This window comes from Megascapheus bottae, chromosome 30, assembly GCF_031878675.1.
Source record: "Megascapheus bottae isolate mThoBot1 chromosome 30, mThoBot2.hap1, whole genome shotgun sequence".
In the NCBI taxonomy this organism is placed as follows: Eukaryota; Metazoa; Chordata; class Mammalia; order Rodentia; family Geomyidae; genus Megascapheus; species Megascapheus bottae.
This window is the reverse complement of record NC_143538.1, coordinates 895740-913883: the sequence shown is the minus strand read 5'-3', so window position 1 is coordinate 913883 and position 18144 is coordinate 895740. Positions and strand designations below refer to the sequence as shown.

The window sequence follows — 18144 nt, the reverse complement described above, 5'->3', positions numbered from 1 at the left end:
ACTGTCCAGGCTAGCTTCTAACCATGATCCTCAGATCTCAGCCTCCTGAGTAGCTGGGGTTATAGACTGCAAATTTTCTAAACCTTTCCGCTGGGCCTTCTGCTACAAATTCTCAACTGAAAAATCCAGTGACGCCTGTACTGCGTCATGGCTGGACTTGCCGGGCTGTCTGTCTCTGGGAGATGAATACTAATCATTGTCTTTGAGCCCAGCCTCCCATAAAGCTTCAGGGCACGGACAAAAGCAACCCAGAGTCTTCGCTGTAACCCAGAGTGCCTTCCTGTGAGACAATATTCCCAACCTGAAATCTCTGAGCCCAGCTGTTCCCATTTCTATGCACATTCTGCTCCCAGGCCTCACCCATTCAACGCTGTGAACAACATTTGAGTTCTTTCCTAACTGGCTTCAAACATAGCCACATTTTCTTGGTTTCAAAGGCTCTGGACCAGCAACCAATCATGCCCTCCCCCCCCCCCCCCCCCGCCCCACCTTTCCCTGTCACTTCTTGGTACCAGTTTTCTGTATTAACCTTCGGTTCCTGGGACAGAACAATCACGGCCATCAACTCACAAAGAAAGGGCTCTGGGGCTTACAGTCTCACAAATCAAAGTCTGTGGTCACATTGCCCATGACTTTTTGGCATGTGGATCATGGGGGGAGGGGGGCGACTGTGTTTCACCTAAGGGGCTGGGGCCTCCCTCAGGACCCAATTTCTATCTCCTGAGCCCCTCCTCTAAAGATAGCGTCATCCCAAAAGAACTTCCACATCTGCTTCTGGAGGGCGCTTATCCAAAACAGCACAGAATTCTAGTCAATTAATGGTATTAAACACTGGCCTTACAGAACAACACACATTAGACAGCGTCCTCTCTGTCTTACAAAGACTGCCTGGTGTGAACTTAGATAGGTTGGGTACTGGAAAGGAATCAAACTGGGTACCAGGGGTTCAGGAGGCTGAGATCTGAGGATCACAGTTCCAAGCCAGACTGGTCAGGACATACTGTGAAACTCTTCTCTCCAATGAACCACCTGAAAAAGCTGGAAGTGGTGCTATGGCTCAAAGGGATAGAGTGCTGGCCTTCAGCTAGACTCACAGACAGCACCCAGACTCTGAGTTGAAGCCCCACAGCCGACAATAAATAGTCATCTCAAATCAAATTTGAGCTTCCTATCAGTGGTTTGTTACCAGCTGCGGGTGAATCAGGGACATCTAAGGGGGGAATTTAACTGTTTTACATTTACTACATTATACTGTCCGGACAGCTAGCGCACCCAGAAGAAAAGGGCAGAGACCAGATCACATCTAAAGACTCTTATAGCTCTAAGGCTCTTTTTATTATTTATTTATTTTGCCAGTCCTGGGGCTTGAATTCAGGACCTGGGCACACTGTCCCTGAGCTTTTTTTGCTCAAGGCTAGCACTCTACCAGTTGAGCCACATCACCAACTTCTGGCTTTTTCTGTGTATGTGGTGCTGAGGAATAAACCCAGGGCTTCATGCCTACTTGGCAAGACTCTACCACTAGGCCAAACTCCCAGCCTGAATCCCATTTTTAAAACAAGTCTTCAGATCATCCCATGGGAAAACCGTCTTCTGAGGGTAAAGAGATAGTAGCTAATTAGTATAAGCACACTGTTACACGTCTATAATATGGTAATTCTTTCAATCTACTGATTAACATAGTAGAATCTTAGGCCAGAAATGTGGCTTAGTGGTAGAGTGCTTGCCTAGCATGCATCAAGACCCGGGTTCGATTCCTTGGTACCATATACATAGAAAAAAATGGAAGTGGTGCTGTGGCTCAAGTGGTAAGAGCTCTAGCCTTGAGAAAGCCTAAGGACAGTGCCCAGGCCTTGAGTTCAAGCCTCAGGACTGGCAAAAAAAATGTTGATTGTAAAATAGCAGTATCACATTTAAGCCATCATTACATGAAATCCTAAAAATTGGCTGAGCCTGGTGAATCCAGGAAAAAATTTAAACATGGGTAAGATAGCTGGTATGTGTTAGGTTGGGCGTGCCTGTAGCCCTAGCTATTCAGGAAGCTGAGACAGAAGGAACATTTGAGCACAGGGGTTTGGAGTCAGCCTGGGCAAGTTAGCAAGATCCAGTCTTGCTAACAAAAATAATCAACTTTTGCAGGGCACAGTGGCTCACACCTGTAATCCTAGCTACTCAGGAGGCTGAGATCTGAGGATTGTGGTTCAAAGCCAGCCCCAGCAGGGTCTGTGAGACTCTTATGTCCAATTAACCACCAGAAAACCAGAAGTGGCAAGTGGCACTGTGGCTAGCCTTGAGCTGAAGAGCCCAGGGACAGAGCCCAGGCCCAGAGTTCAAGTCCCATGACCAAATAAAATAAAACAAAAACAAAGAAAACCAAGTTTTACTAAATCCTGAAAAAGTTTTGAAACCAGTCTTTCTGCTAGGCACTGATGGCTCATACCTATAATCCCAGCTACTCAGAAAGCTGAGATGTGAGGATTGAAGTTTGGAGCCAGTCTGAAAAGGAAAATCCATGACACTCTTTTTCCAGTTAATCATCAGAAGTTGAACTGTGACCCAAGTGGTAGATCACTAGTGTTGATCAAAAAAAACTCAGGGATAGCATCCAGGCCCTAAGTTTCAGTGAGCCCCAGTACCAGCAATGAGTCAATGAATCAATTGATCAATCCATCCATCAATAAGTCTTCCAATACAACAGGATTTTCTAGCCTTCAAAAGATGTGAGGCTGTGAGTTTGGCCTCGTGGTAGAGTGCTTGCCTAGCATGCACAAAGACCTGGGTTCGATTCCTCAGTACCACATACATAGAAAAAAGCCAGAAGTGGTGCTGTGGCTCAAGTGGTAGAGCTCTAGCCTTGAGAAAACCCAAGGACAGTGCTTAGGCCCTGAGCCCAAGCCCAGGACTGACAAAAAAAAAAAAAGAATGTGAACAATGATTGTAAATTAATGTGTTCTGCCTAGATGTACACATTATTAGATTTTTCACTAATTGGTTTTGCTATTGTTTCTAAATAGGATTCCAGTCAGGCAGGCGGGTATGCTTTTTCTAGAGGACAATAGACTAAGATAAACCAATGTCCCTATCTGGTAGTTACTGGTAACTTACATCACCTCATCAACACAAGACATTCACATTTTCAGAGTCGTACAGGTTGCCGTGAGAGACAGGTGCTTGCCGAGTGAAGTCGTACTACATCTCCCTGGGGAGCTGTGCTCTCATTTTGTGTTTCCGATGTGCGCGGGAACTAGTATTTTGGCCCATTTGTAAATAACAGGAACAAAAAGGCCAAGAGTCCCAACGAACGAAACCAGAAGGAAGGTCCACAGAAATATCCGATCAAGAACTTGGGCGATGAATTTCCAGTCTTCTACCACCTGTGGGCAAAAGCGCATGAGAACACGTGAGATGCATGCATACAAACCGCACCCATGCTCAAAAACGGCGTCTCACGGAGCAAGCAGGTGAATCTGAGCTGAGGGTTCCGGGGCCGAACCGCTGGCTCCTCAAGCCTTGAAGGACCTCTTACAATTCCTCCCATCTGCTCCTGTTAGCTTATAACATTTCTGCGCTGCTTCTTTTGTTTTCTTTCTTTTGTGTGCCGGCCTGGGGACTTGAACTCAGGGGCCTGGGCTCCATCTGCTCCAGGCTGGCGCTCTACCACTAGACCCACAGCTTCACTTCCTGCTTTTCTGATGATTAATTAGCGATGAGAGTCTCAGGGACTTTCCTGCCGGGGCTGACTTCGAACCCAGAGCCTCCCGAGTCGCTGAGAAGCGAGGCGGGAGCCCCTGCAGGCCCGGGCGCCGATCTCATCCTTCTCCCCCCGGAAGACCCGCCTCCTCACCGGAGGCCACGCCCCCAGCGGAAGCCCCGCCTCCCACCGGAAGCGGACGTGCGTGTCGGCGCGGCACCCACCTCGCGGACGGCCGTCTCCTTCACCACGTGTCTGGTGATGAACCGGATGGAGTCCAGGGCGGCCTCCAGGGCGTTTCCGGTTCCGGAAGGCCCGGGCGGCGCGGGGTGGCGGCCGTGGCGGCGGGCGGCGGGCGGGGCTCGGGAGCGGTCGGCGTGGCTGCGCATGCACAGCACCCGCGGCAGCCGGTGGAGGAAGACCTCGCGGACCCAGGGCGCCATGGCGGTGTGGGTGGAGGCGGAGCGGTGGTGGATGTTGATGGCGAAGACGGTCACCATGATGGAGAGGGTGGCGAAGATCATGGTGAACACCAGGTACTCGCCGATGAGCGGGATGACCTTGGAGGAGGAGGGGATGATCTCCTCGATCACCAGCAGGAAGACGGTGAGCGCCACGAGCACCGACGTGCACAGGCTGATCTTCTCGCCGGCGGGCGCGGGCAGGTGGAAGACGACGACGGTGAGGAAGGCCAGGCCGATGCAGGGCACGATGAGGAAGAGGGTGTAGAAGAGCGGCAGGCGGCGCAGCACGAAGCGGAAGGTGACGCAGGCGTAGCGGCGCCCGCCCGCCGTGCGCGTGCCCGCGCGGCCCGCCGCGCTCACGATCTCCCACTCGCCGTTGTCGAAGAAGCCGCTGCGGTCGGCGTCGCCGGCCTCCGGCACCAACTCCACCTGGGAGCCGTCGTAGGTCCACGAGCCGAACTTGAGGGAGCAGTTCTGGAGGTCGAAGGGGAAGAAGGTGACGTCGATGGTGCAGGAGCTGCGGTAGTTGGCGGGCCGCATCCACCGGACCCGGCCGTCGTGCCGCACCACCGTCTTGGTGCTGGCCCCCTCGAAGCGCCCGTCCGCGCTGACACACACACACAGGCGAGAGGACCGTGAGCAGCCCGCGCCCGCCCTCCCCCAACACCCCCCCCCCCCGGCCACGCGGGGGAGGCCGGGGATCGCGGTTCGGAGCCAGCCCCGGGAGACCAATCCACGGAGCCGGCGCACGAACTCACGTCTGATTGAGCCATGGAGGTCACAGGCTCAGAAAGCTGGCCAGGCCCCGAGTTCCAGCCCCCACGACGGACGAAAGAAAGAAACGATCGGGGGAAACGAACACAACTAAAAATCAACTCACCCCCCCCCCCCCAAATCTGGGAAGTCGGGTGGAAAAGGCTAATGGGGACCTCAACCTCCCTGGGTTCTCAGACAAGCCCTCAGGAAACCAGGCCCCACCCGTGTCGATGAGCGGGGCACGAGGGCCAGGCAGGTGACACCGTGAAGACCCAATCCTTCCAACCACATATAGACGTATTTACACCAAAGCTGGGCGCCAGCAGCTCAAGGGACTCAAGAGGCTGAGGATTGCAGTTCAAAGCCAGACTAGGGCAGGAAAGTCCACGAGACTCCCCGTAGCTGTGGCTTAAGTGGTAAAGTGACAGCCTAAGGCACTGTGTTCAGGCCCCAGTGTCAATAGAAGAAAACAAAATGTACACCAAAGAAAAGTGTGTGGGGTTCAATACCCATGGAACTTAATGTTAAATTCAAGTCATTTGATTTTATAATGAAATGGTCTTCAAAAGGGATTCCCCCCCTAAAAAAACAAATTGAGTCGTACCTCATAGTATAACTTACTTATCAAACAAAACGATGTCTGGAGTCCAGAGAGAGTCTGAAGGGACACGGATAACTTTTATTCCACCGTAGTCAGCAGGATTCCATTTCAGTTTCGCATCTACCCATTCCTTTGAAATGAAATCAACCTCAGTTTCAATCAACCCAGAGAATGTACACATGAAATCAACTCCTGAGCCAGTTACAGAAAACCTACCTCCTCTAGAGCTCATGGAGAGAAGAGAGAAAGCATTTAGAAAATATTAACCGCAACTGAGCACAGTGATACACACCTTTAATCCCAGCACTCAAGAGGGCTGGTGGGGGGGGGGGGAATCCACACACAGTGTATGTCTGTATGGAATGGCATAGAGAGTGGCCAGGAGCTGGCCTAGTGGTAGAGTGGTTGCCTAGCATGCACAAAGCCCTGGGTTTGATTCCTCAGTACCACATACACAGAAAAAGCTGGAAGGCCCTGTGCAAAGTGTCTAAGAACAGTGCTCAAGCCCTGAGTTCAAACTCCAGGACTGGAAAAAAAAAAAAAAAGACTAATGAATGAAATGTCATAGGGAATCCCATTCATTCGGACATATAATGTGCTAATAGCTTAATGAAATAATTATTAATACATTCTTGCTCATCCATGGGCCAGGAAGACCTATGAGGCCCTCCCCCAATGCGATGCCATTTTTTATTTTACATAGCTCTCCCCCTAGCTCATTCATCTTTGGTCACCTTGGTGGCTCACGCACGCGCATGCGCGCTCTCGCTCTCTCTCTCTCTCTCTCTCTCTCTCTCTCTCTCTCTCTCTCTCTCTCTCTCTCTCTCTCTCTCTTTCTCTCTCTCTCCCCCCCCCCATACTGGGGCTTGATCACTGTCCTTGGGCTTTCTCAAGGCTAGAACTCTACCACTTGAGTCACAGCACCACTTCTGGCTTTTTCTGTGTATATGGGATGGAGGAATCAAACCCAGGGCTTCATGCATACTAGACACTAGACATGCCACTAAGCCATGCTCCTAGCCCCTCTGGTGCAACTTAAGGCACACTCCAGCCTCAGGGCCTTTGCACTTGCATGTCCCCTTTCCAAACTTGGCCTTGTCATCAGTATATTTTCCGATCAGGGAAGTCCTTCCTCTTTCCCAGTTTTCTCCAGACTTACCAGCCTCTAAGGTATAAAGCAACCTAATTTTATTTTTCTCCAACTAGTATGAAGTTCTTTGAGAGCAGGCGTTTTTGTCAGTTGTGGGGCTTGAATTCAGGACCTGGGTGCTGTCCGCGAGCTCTTTTGCTCAAGGCTAGTGCTCTACCACTTTGAACCACAGCTCTACTTCCAGTTTTTTAGTGGTTCCTTGGACATAAGAGTCTCACAGACTTTCCTGCCTAGGCTGGCTTTGAACCATGATCCTCAGCTCATCTCCCCACAGGTCTTTGTGCTGGGGACCCATTTGAATGTTGTACTCACCTGTTTCAACCAGACGTTTGTGGTCAGTAACTGATTTTTCTCATCCTACAAAATAAGAACAAGGTTGATTGTACTTCAATCCCCGGAGCAATAATTCTACAAATACAAATGTTGACCCTTCCCACTGAGCACTGGAACCGGCTCAGCACTTGTCCTGCCCGTGGACAGAGGCTAACCCCGTCTCGCTGCATTTCATGAAATGCCTTCCAGCAGATTCTCCATTTCAGATAAGCACCCTAACGCATACCGGTAGCCCTTGAAGATTTAACTTCCTAGCTGGACATTGATGGCTCACACCTGCCAGCCTAGCTACCCAGAAGGCTGAGATCTGAGGATCGCAGTTCACAGGAAGCCAGGGCAGGAATGTCTGAGTCTCTTATCTCTAATTAAAAGGCCTGACTTGGAGCTGTGACTCAGTGGTAAAGTGCTGGCCTTGAGCAAAAGTGCTCAGAGACAGAGCCCAGGCCTTGAGTCCAAACTCCAGGACTACTGGCACACACACACACACACACACACACACACACACACACACACACACACACCTGTCATCCTAACTACTCAGGAGGCTGAGATCTAAGGATCATGGTTCAAAGGAAGCCAGGGAAGGAAAGTCTGTAAAACGCTGTCTGTGGCTCAAGGAGAATAGCCCCAGCCTTGAGGGATACAGGTAAGTGAAAGCAGGAGGTCTTAAGTTCAACCTCCAATATTTGTGTAAGAAATTATAAGAAACATGTTAATGTGAGTCCACATAGATCCTGCTCTATGCGTTATGACCTAGGTAAAACCTAAGTGCTTTGAATCCACACATTCACAACTAGCCCCCAAGGATGGTGTATACGCATGCCCCGAGCCCCCTCTGCTCCTCACCAGAACATTACTCAGGTACAGAACTTCCAGTGTTAACCATCAACCCAACTCCACCAGCACTATACACACCTACCAGTGTATTCTTTTTTTTTTCTTTTTGTCAGTCATGGGACTTGAACTCATGGCTTGAGCTTTTGTGCTCAAGGCTAACACTCTACCATTTGAGACACAGCTCCTCTGCCAGTGTGGTGTTTCATTGGCGAGAAGAGTCTCACGGACTTTCCTGCCTGGGCTGGCATTTGAACCATGATCCTCAGATCTCGGCCTCTTGAATAGCTACGATGACTGTGAGACACCGGTGCCTCGCTTTGAATGTTATTTCTGAGTGTGTGTGTATGTGTAGCGAGCGAGCCTGGAGAGACAGAGTACCTGCCTGGCCTGCATGAGTGCTGAGATCTATTCTCAGCACCGAGAAATGGGAATACATGTAAACAGTTGTTAGCTATTCTGGAAATCCAGCATGGAAAGGATCAGAACAGAGAGAGAAAAGAGTTGATAAAATTGTTTCTTTAACGTGTAAATAGGAATGCCTCCTTGGCGATCCTGGGCCAGGAGCTCACACCTGGGCAGTGAAATCCGTAGGTCTCTTGTCTTCAATGAACCACTAGAAAATTGGAAGTGCTTCTGTGGCTCAAAGTGGAAAAGTACTAGTGTTGAGCAGAAAAGCTCAGATTACAGCGCTCAGTCCCTGAGTTCAAGCCCCATGACCAACAATAACAACAAAAAGGGAGAAACTTCAATGTTATATGTTGGAATGTCTTTCAATTCATTGAAGATAAATCTGTTGCATTACTAAATAAGATCAAACAATTTCTAGAATGTACCACAAAGAATAACCACAGCTCGCTGTTGACTGAGGCCTGGCAGTTCTTCCTTGGTGAGCTGCTTGTGGAAAATGGAGCCACCACAGTTCCTGGCTGACCACGAGTGCCTGTACACCCCTGCCAAGCAGACATAACCACAGGCACACCTACCACGTCCACTAGTTGAGAGATAGCCAGGCCGAACTTGATTTTTATTTTGTCACTCAGCTGTTCCACGGGACGAACCCATCTTTCATAGTCTTGAAATAAATCCTTAAACAGACTGTCTTCATGTTTCGCCACAAGCGATGGCGCTGCTAATCCTACAGGACAAATATTTCCGAGTTAATACACTGGCTTTCTCTTTTTTTTTTTTTGCCAGTCCTGAGGCTTGAACTCAGGGCCTGAGCACTGTCCTTGGACTTTCTCAAGGCTGGAGCTCTACCACTTGAGCCTCAGCACCACTTTCAGCTTTTTTCTATGTATGTGGTACCGAGAAATCGAAACCAGGTCTTTGTGCATGCTAGGCAAGCACTCTACCACTAGGCCAAACTCCCAGCCCTACACTGGATTTTTTACCTTAGTGCTCTTAAGTAAATGGGACTCAGGCAACACGTAGTTTTCTCTCCTGTGTGGAAGTTAGATCTCATTTATAAATATAGACGTTAACATATAACAACATATTAAAGCATGGCAGATACAGGTAAATTCCAATGGTGTAACTTTTTTTTTTTCCAGTCATGGGCACTGTCCTTGAGCTTCTTTTGCTCAAGGCTAGCACTCTACCACTGAGCCACAATGACATTTCCTGTTTTTTTTGTGTTTGTTGTACTGAGGAATCAAACCTAGGGTTTCATGCATGCTAGGCAAGCACTCTACCACTAGACCACACTCTCAGTCCCCCTAAGTTAGTATTTTTATAGTATTTGTTTTAGTAGTGGTCTGCTGGTAATAAATTATTTCAATGTCTAATTGAATTGAGACAATTATTAATGCAGCTTTTAAAATGAAATATTAGCTGGGCATGGCGGCTCACATCTGTAATCTTAGCTACTCAGGAGGCTAAAATCTGATGATCATGGTTGAAAAGAAGTCCAGGTAAAAATCCATGAGACTAATTAACCAGAAAAGACATAATAAAGTAAAGGTGTGGCTCAAGTAAGAGTGCCAGCCTTGCAGGGAAAAACTAAGCAAAAGCACAAAGGCCTGAGTTCAAGCTCCAGTACCAGCACAAAAATTGAAATATAGGTGGTAGGCACTGGTAGCTCATTCCTGTCATTCTAGCTTCTCCAGAGGCTGAGATCTGAGGATCTCTGTTCTAAGCCAGCCTCAGCAGGAAAGTCTGTAAGACTTCTAATTAACCCCGGAAGTAGAAATGGAGCTATGGCCTCAAGTGGTAGAGCAGAAGCCTTGAGCAGATAAGCTCAGCGACAGTGCCCAGGACCTGAATTCAAGCCCCATGGGCGCCCCAACAAAAGGCGGTTGGCCGGGGGGTGGGGGGGAGCAGGGGAAGCATAACGCAGTGGTAGAGTGCTTGCCTAGCATGCTTGAAGCCTCTGGGTTTGATTCCTCAATACCACATACACAGAAAAAGCCAGAAGTGGTGGTGTGGCTCAAGCAGCAGAGTGCTACCCTTAAGAAAGCTCAAGGTCCATGCCCAGACCATGAGTTCAAACCCCAGTACTGGCAAAAAGAAAAAAAAAAAAAGAAAAAAAGAAAAAGTAAAAGAAAGAAAAGAAAAAGAAGATATATCTAATTAAGCTTGGAAAACTATGTAAGGATTCAGACACTCCTGGTATAAATACTCTTCCCCTTCCAGTCTCCTTGTATATATATATATATATTTTTTTAAGTTAACAGTGACTTTTGTTCTTTTTTTTTTTTAAAGTCCTCTTTACTTCCATCCTTAGAAAGGCTATTTTAAGCACTAGCAAGATAAAGCAGTGAGCACTTTGTTAAGAAGAGGAAATAAACGTATCCCACAGCCAACATTTTCAACGTGACAGATAAATATGCTTACCAGTCATTATTTTACTATGCTAGCTGGAATGCAGAGGCATCTTTTTTCCCCTACACCTCAGTATTTTCATTCTAGTTGATATTGATTTTTTTTTAATCACAGAATTCTAAGATGAAGTTACACTGTTCCTAAACCATTTTTACTACACTTAATTTAACATCTTGTTCTGACTTTTAAATAAGACTATGACCTTAGGTGGTACTAAATTAATGTCTGGTCAATACTTCTCAAGAAGAAAGAGAGGGAGGAACAAAAAAAGGTTAAACATGATTGCATCAAGTAAATGCAGAGTTTGCTGTCTTCATTTGGGATTAATAAATATACTTACAAGCCAGGATATTTACTGTGCCAGGAAATAAAACATGCCGTGAAGGTATAAATGTCCTTGAATAACTACTTTCTCCCTTTGACCAATCAATTATAAATAAAGCCCAGTGCTGATGGCTTATGCTTTTAACCCTAGCTACTCAGGAGGCTGAGATCTGAGGATCACAATTCCAAGCCGGCCAGTGCAGAAGAGTCTGGAAGGCTCTTATTTCCAGTTAATCACACAAAAAGCTGGAGGTGGTGCTGTGGCTCAAGTGGTAGAGCACCAATCTTGAACCAAAAGGTTAAGGGACAGCTCAAAGCCCAGAGTTTAAACCCCAGTTACCAAAGGGAGAGAGAGAAGGTTGGGAAGGAAAGAAGGAAGGGAAGGAGGTAAAAAAAAGAAGGGAGGGGAGAAAGGAAGGAAGGAAGGGAAGGGGGGTGGGCTTATTAGACAGTATAACTTGTTTGAACATTCTTTCACAGTGATCTGGTGGTGAAATTCAGGAGTAAAGTGCTTGTCTGGCATGCCTGAAGCCCTGGGTTCAATTCCTCAATACCACATACACAGAAAAAGCAAGAAATGGTGCTGTACCTCAAGTTGTAGAGTATGATCCTTGAGCAAAAGAAGCCCAGAGACAGAACCCAATCCTTGAGTGCAAGCACCAGGACTAGAAGAAAAAAACAGCAAGTGGAAGCACAAGACTGAGTTCAAAGCCTGGTACCTGGTTTGCCCCACAAAAAAAATCCTACTCTTCTGATAAACAGCTCAGAGTTCCATCCATAGCTATTTTAAGGAACTCAGCCACGCATTTCACAAATAAGACTCACAGTCTAGTTCATATAGCATATTTAGCATTTGCTAGGAAAATCAAAGTATTTTTTTTTATTCTGATTTTTTTTTCCAGTCCTGGGCCTGAGCACTGTCCTTGGTCTTTTCTCAAGGTTAGAACTCTACCACTTGAGCCTCAGCACCATTTCTGGCTTTTTTCTATGCATGTGGTACCGAGGAATCGAACCCGGGTCTTCGTGCATGCTAGGCAAGCACTCTACCACTAGGCCAAACTCCCGGCCCCCAAAGTATTTTTAATTTCAAAATAAATTGTAAATTGTAAGCTGGCCAATGGACGCTGCTGGCTCATACCGGTGATCTCACTCAGGAAGCTGAGATCTGAGGCTTACGGTTCAATGCCAACCTGGGCAAGAAAGTCCGTTGGACTTATCCACATTCCCAGCCCCTGACTTTCAAGTTAACCACCAGAACTATTAGCCTTGAACAAAAGAGCTCAGGAACAGCACCCAGACCTAGAGTTCAAGCCCCATGACAGCAAAATAAAAAGCTGACCAAAGTGAAGCCAAGAGCCTCTTTTGCGTGTATTTCTACTAGCTTCTAGAAGAAAACAAGTTTCAGACATTTCAATTCTCATTTTTTAATGAAGTCTTTATTTTCTTTTCACTACTCAGCCACTCCATATACTAAAAATAAAATGGCAAATGTCACACAGCTAAGAAATATAACCAACTAGTGCCTATCTGATTTCCATAAATCACTGTTCCAATCACCAGTAGGTCGGTTTAGAAGACTTATATTATCTTAATGTACTAGTAAATTCTATCTTAGTACAGGCTAAATTGCCTTCTGGGTCTCTTTCCACAGTTCCATGACCTTCTATCAGCAACATAGGTATAAATTTTGGCTGACAAGCCAAAAATTCTTTTTGCTTAGGAGTTGGCTCATGCTGTAACCCTAGCACTGCAGGAGGCTGAAATCTGAGGATCAAGGCTTACAGACTGCAGGAAAGCCAACGGGACTCTTAGCTCCAATGAAGGAGCAAAAAAGCCAGAAGTGGAACTGTACCAAATAATAGAGTGCCATGAGTGGAAAAGCCAAGCAAGGGCACAAGAGCCTGAGTACAAGGCCCAGTACCAATAAATAATAAGCTAAGCACACATCTGTAATCCAGCACTAGGAAATCGACAGAAGTATCTCAGTTTAATGTGAGTTCAAGGCCAGCCTGTGCTATGCAGTGAATTTTTTTTTTTTTTTTTTTTTTTTGTCGGTCATGGGGCTTGAATTCTGGGCCAAGGTGCTGTCCTTGAGCTCTTCAGCTCAAGGCTGCCTGGAGCCACAGTGCCACTTCCGGTTTTCTAGTGGTTAATTGGAAATAAGAGACTCTCGGTCTTTAGTTCCAGGCTGGCTTTGAACTGTGATCCTCAGATCTCAGTCTCCTGAGCAGTGAAGATTACAGATGTGAGCCACAGGGCCTGGCTTTTGCTTTTTTTTTTTTTTTTGGTACCAGTCCTGGAGCTTGAACTCAGGGCCTGAGCACTATCCCTGAGCTTCTTTTTGCTCAAGGCTAGCACTCTACCACTTTGAACCACAGCGCCACTTCTGGCTTTTTCTGTTCATGTGGTTCTGAGGAATCAAACCCAGGGCTTTGTGCATGCTAGGCAAGCACTCTACCACTAAGCCACATTCTAAACCCGGTGAAATCTTATTTTATAGAAACTAAAAAAGCTGGGTGCCAGTGGCTCATATCTGTAATCTTATCTACTCAGGAGGCTAAGATCTGAGGATCTCCGTTCAAAGCCAGCCCAGGACATTTATCTCCAATGAATCACTAGAAAACTGAAAGTGGGTTGGTGGCTCAAGTGGTAGAGCACTAGCCTTAAGCTGAAGAGCTCAGAGACAGTGCTCAAATCCCACGACTAACAACAACAACAACAACAAAAAAAAAGGGTATGGGAATGTGGCTTTAGTTATAGTGTGCTTTCTTAGCATGCACAAAGACCTGGGTTCGATTCCTCAGTACCACATACATACAAAAAGCCAGAAGTGCTGTGGCTCAAATGGTAGAGCTCTAGTCTTGAGAAAGCCCGAGGACAGTGCTCAGGCCCCGAGTTCAGTCCCCAGGACTGGCGGAAAAAAGACGAAAAAGCTGGAAGTGGTGCTGTGTCTCAAGTGGTTGAATGCTAGCCTTCAGCAAAAAAAAGCTCAAGGACAGTGCCTACGTCCTGAGTTCAAGCCCCAGGACTGGCAAAAAAATCCAAGATGAATATGAAACAATAAAATATAATCAAAAAAGTAATTATTGAAAGGATGAGAAATCATCTGTTGCCTCTGTGTGTGTGTGTGTGTGTGTGTGTGTGTGTGTGTGTGTGTGTGTGTGTGTGTGACTGCTGGAGCTTGAACTCAGGACCCTGAGCTCTTGTATGGATTCTTCTCTCAAGACTGGTGTCCTACCACTTGAGCCACAGCTCCACTTCCAGTGTTTTGCTGGTTCATTGAAGATAAGAGCCTCAGGGACTTTCCTGCCTGGGTTAACTTCAAATAGTTCCCAAATACCTGGGATTATGGCCCATGAGCCATCAGTATTCAAGTGTACTTCCATTTTAGTGGGAGAGAAATAAGGAATCAGCAAGCTCAATTCATCTGCCTGTTGAAACACGACCAGTTTGTAGTGCATTACCACCACCGGAGTACTGTCCACACACAGAGACATACATAAAAGTAAATTAACAGGGGGTCGGGGCTCAGCGGAAGCGCCCTTGCCTGGCAAGCGCAAGGCCCTAGGATAGGCCCCGGCTCTGGAAAAAAAAAAACTATAAAAGACCAAAAAAAAAAAAAAGTAAATTAACAGGAGCAATTAGGCAATGAGATCACCTAGTCAATATCATTTCTTCTTCAACACGATCGCTTCTTAAAGCACTCGGGAAGGCTGGGCATCCGTGGCTCTCGCTTGTAATCCTGCCATCCACTCAAAAACTAGAGGTGGAACTGTTGCTCAAAGTGGTAGAGTGCTGGCCTTGAGCATCAAGAGGCTCAAGGACAGTGCTCCGGCCCTGGGTCCCGTGACCATCACCAACAACAAAATTCCAGCAAAGCCAAAGAGACAAGGAGCTTCCATTTTTCTACAGCATCAGGCCAACACCTGGCATGTTACCTGTTATTAAACCCTGGAGAAGAGTATTCTTTTTCAAAGAAGGAAGTCTAGTAAGAGATGGCTGATCCCATACACAGCAACCCTGATGTGAATCTGGGTTTGTCTGGCTCCAAAAGTCAAATTCCTGGGCCCCACGACAATAAATAAATAGATAGATAGATAAATAAATAGATAGATAGATAGATAGATAGATAAATAGATAGATAGATAGATAGATAAATAAATAAATAAATACATAGGTAGATAAATAAATAGATAGATAAATAGATAGATAGATAAATAAATAAATACATAGATAGATAAATAAATAAATAGATAGATAAATAAATAGATAGATAAATAAATAGATAGATAAATAAATAGATAGATAAATAGATAGATAGATAAATAAATACCCCTCCCCCACACACACACCCTGACAACTCAGAAACTGAAATGTAGGTGGAGCAAATTCTAAATGTTCCGTTTTTTTCTTTCTTCCCTCTTGGGGGAGGCTCTGGTTCTTGTAAAGACAACAACGACGCCGACAAACCACTTGGAAATGTGTTGGAAAGGTCTTCTTTCGTTGTTCCTTGACGCCAGGGTGCCAGGGGAGCCCGCGCGAGCCGGGGGAGTGGGGTGCTGCCTCTCCACCTTCCCGGGAAGGGAGGCTTTCCAGATGCGGCGGGAGGGGGGAGGAAGCACCCCAGAAATCATCCACGTAGGGGCCCTGCTGAGGGCACCCCGGGAATATTCAACCTGGAAAAGTTCAGGGGGAGTCCACACCAAGACGCGAGGAGCCCGCCCCAGCCCGGATCCCCGCCCCGGGTCTCCGCGCCCGGCCTCCCCGGCCCGCCGCCCCGGCTCACCTCCCGGCGCGCTGCCCCCAGTGCCCGCCGCGCCCCGGAGCCCGGCGACCAGCGGGACCAGGAGGAGGAGGCGGAGCGCGCGGCGCCCGGACCCCCGTGCCGCCGCCATCGCCCGGCCCACGCGGGAACGCCGACCCCGAGACGGAACCGACGGTGGCCGCACCTCAGCTCCGAGCGGCCGGGAGCCAAGCGCACCGCAGCCTCAGCCCAGGGCTCTGGGCGCGCGGGACCGGAGGGAGGCGAACGCGCCCTGGCCCCGCCCAGCCGCCCGGCCCCGCCCAGCCGCCCGGCCCCGCCCAGCCCGCTTCCGGCACTGCCTCCGGCCCAATCCTGCCTACTGTTAGACCCACTTGGCCCCGCCTTTCCCACGTCTAGCCCCGCCCCACCACCCTGGCCACGCCTCCACAACCTAGCCCAACCCTATCTATGGCCACACCTTTACAACAGGGCCCCGCCCATCGCTCGGGCCCCGCCCAGTCTACTTTAGCCCCGCCCATTGCCCTGTCTTGGCCCAACCATCTTTTATCCAACCATATCAGCTTCTGAACCACCCGCCTTTTACCATATGTGGCCCCGCCCACCATTCGGGCCCCGCCTCTCACCCAACCCCACACATTCCTAGACCCCCTCGGCCCCGCCCACCACTCTGGCCCCGCCTTCAGGGCCCAATTCTCTTGGATGCAACCCTTGCTGCTGTGGGTGTCAAGTGATCTCCCTTGGTTCATTGTTCTGGACCAGCAAGGTCACCCCGGACAAATCCTCCTTCTCTGTGCCTATTTCTCCAGCCTTAAAACGAGGTAGAACCAGGCACCAGTGGCTCACGCCTGACACCCGAACAACTCAGGAAGCTGAGATCTGAGGACCGGGGTTCAAAGCCAGCCGGCCCAGGGAGACATATCTGTGAGACTCTTATCTCCAAGGATCCACCACAGAAAGCCAGAAGTGGAGCTGTGGTTCAAGAGGTGGAGTGCTAACCTTGAGAATGAAAGCTCAGGGGCAGTGGCCATGCCCTGAGTTCAAACCCCAGGACTGACACCACACACACACACACACACACACACACACACACACACACACACACAGTGGATCTAGATTAGGGAACTTGGGAGGGCAGTTGTGACTCCAGGCCTGACCCTCGTTCACGATGGCATCCGGAAAAATAATGTGCATGGCCATCTATTACCATGTGCAGGTATTAAGGCCTTCATCTGCCTCGGATGAAGGCATCTCTGTCAGAGATTGATGCTGACTGCTGGAATTGGGTCTCGAATCCCACGGGACTTGCACTGTAACTCATTTCCTCTGTCCATAATTGATTAGAAAGCTTCATTCGGGCGAACGGATTCAAGGCAAATTATCGTTGAACGTGTATGACAGAGCGTGCCATCGAGTTTTCACAGAAAGTTATGGAGTTGACACCTTGAAAATTCATTCTGATCATAAATTTTCATCCCAAGCGTCAAGCTCCAGAAATCTGTTAAAAAGCAAAACCTGGGTTCAAAGAATACCCACAGCTGTTGGCTTATGCCTCTAATCCAAACTCAGGAGGCCAAGCACTGAGGATCACGGTTTAAAGCCAACTTGAGTGAAAGAGCTCAGGGACAGCACCTGGGCCCTGAGTTCAAGCCCCATGACCCGCGCACACACACACACACACACTCAAAAGTGTTATTTGCAAAAAAAGAAGTTGAATAAGCACTGAATGCCCCATCACTGGCAAAACTAGAACAAAGCGATGGTTAGCTCAGCCCTGGAGAGTAAACATTGGAACCCCAAGAGTGTCATATCCATCACCCCAAGAAAAGGGTTCTGTCCAGAATTTAGAAAATGCCATTAGCTGTTGTTTTTCAATGAAAGACAGTGTGTAACAAGCTGGGTGCCTTTCAAAGCTGAGCAAATAATTCCCCACTATAATGTAAGCATTCTGGCTAGATTTTACTCCCTAAAGGGCTTTGCCAATTGTCCACGGTGGCTTAGAACGGGTGGCTGTACCAGACACTGGCATTTTCACTCTGCTAGGGAACACGGACTGACCAATTGGCTATGTACAAATTCCCTGATGTGGAGTCTGTCCATCCGGCTTTCCTGGATTTGACCAAAGAAACTGCCAGCCAGTCGTTTTTTGCTCTGGATAATAGACTTGCTGCAGAGCCCAGGATAGCTTCAAATTTTCGAAGTCCTTCTCCTTCCTTCCTTCTTCCTTCTCTTCCTCCTTCCTTCCCTTCCTTTCTTCCTTCCTTCCTTCTTCCTGCCTGCCTGCCTGCTTGCCTGCCTTCCATGTGTGTTACTACTGGAGTTTGAATTCAAAGCCTGAGCACTGTCCCAAAGCTTTTTCACTCAAGACTAGTGCTCAACCACTTGAACCACAGCTCCATATCCAGC

The 18144-nt window shown here is 48.1% G+C and overlaps 1 protein-coding gene across 1 annotated transcript; it reads right to left on the bottom strand.

Moving 5' to 3' along the window:
* Window positions 1-2917: 2917 nt before the first annotated feature.
* Window positions 2918-15899, bottom strand: Chrna5 (cholinergic receptor nicotinic alpha 5 subunit). The gene is made up of 6 exons (XM_090321462.1): window positions 15763-15899; window positions 8816-8967; window positions 6975-7019; window positions 5533-5642; window positions 3916-4762; window positions 2918-3374 (listed from the first exon to the last, which is right to left on the bottom strand). Exons 1-6 carry the CDS (start codon window positions 15869-15871, stop codon window positions 3216-3218), a joined length of 1422 nt encoding a protein of 473 aa, XP_090177588.1. The 5' UTR covers window positions 15872-15899; the 3' UTR covers window positions 2918-3215.
* Between the last annotated feature and the right edge of the window lie 2245 nt (window positions 15900-18144).

Excerpts from the sequence above, each read along its gene's own strand:
- Chrna5 (XM_090321462.1), bottom strand. The coding sequence starts at position 15,871 with ATGGCGGCGGCACGGGGGTCCGGGCGCCGCGCGCTCCGCCTCCTCCTC. Across the intron at positions 7,020-8,815 it reads TCTCTCAACTAGTGGACGTG|GATGAGAAAAATCAGTTACT; the intron begins GTAGGTGTGCCT and ends CTTATTTTGTAG. Across the intron at positions 5,643-6,974 it reads CAAACGTCTGGTTGAAACAG|GAATGGGTAGATGCGAAACT; the intron begins GTGAGTACAACA and ends TTCATTTCAAAG.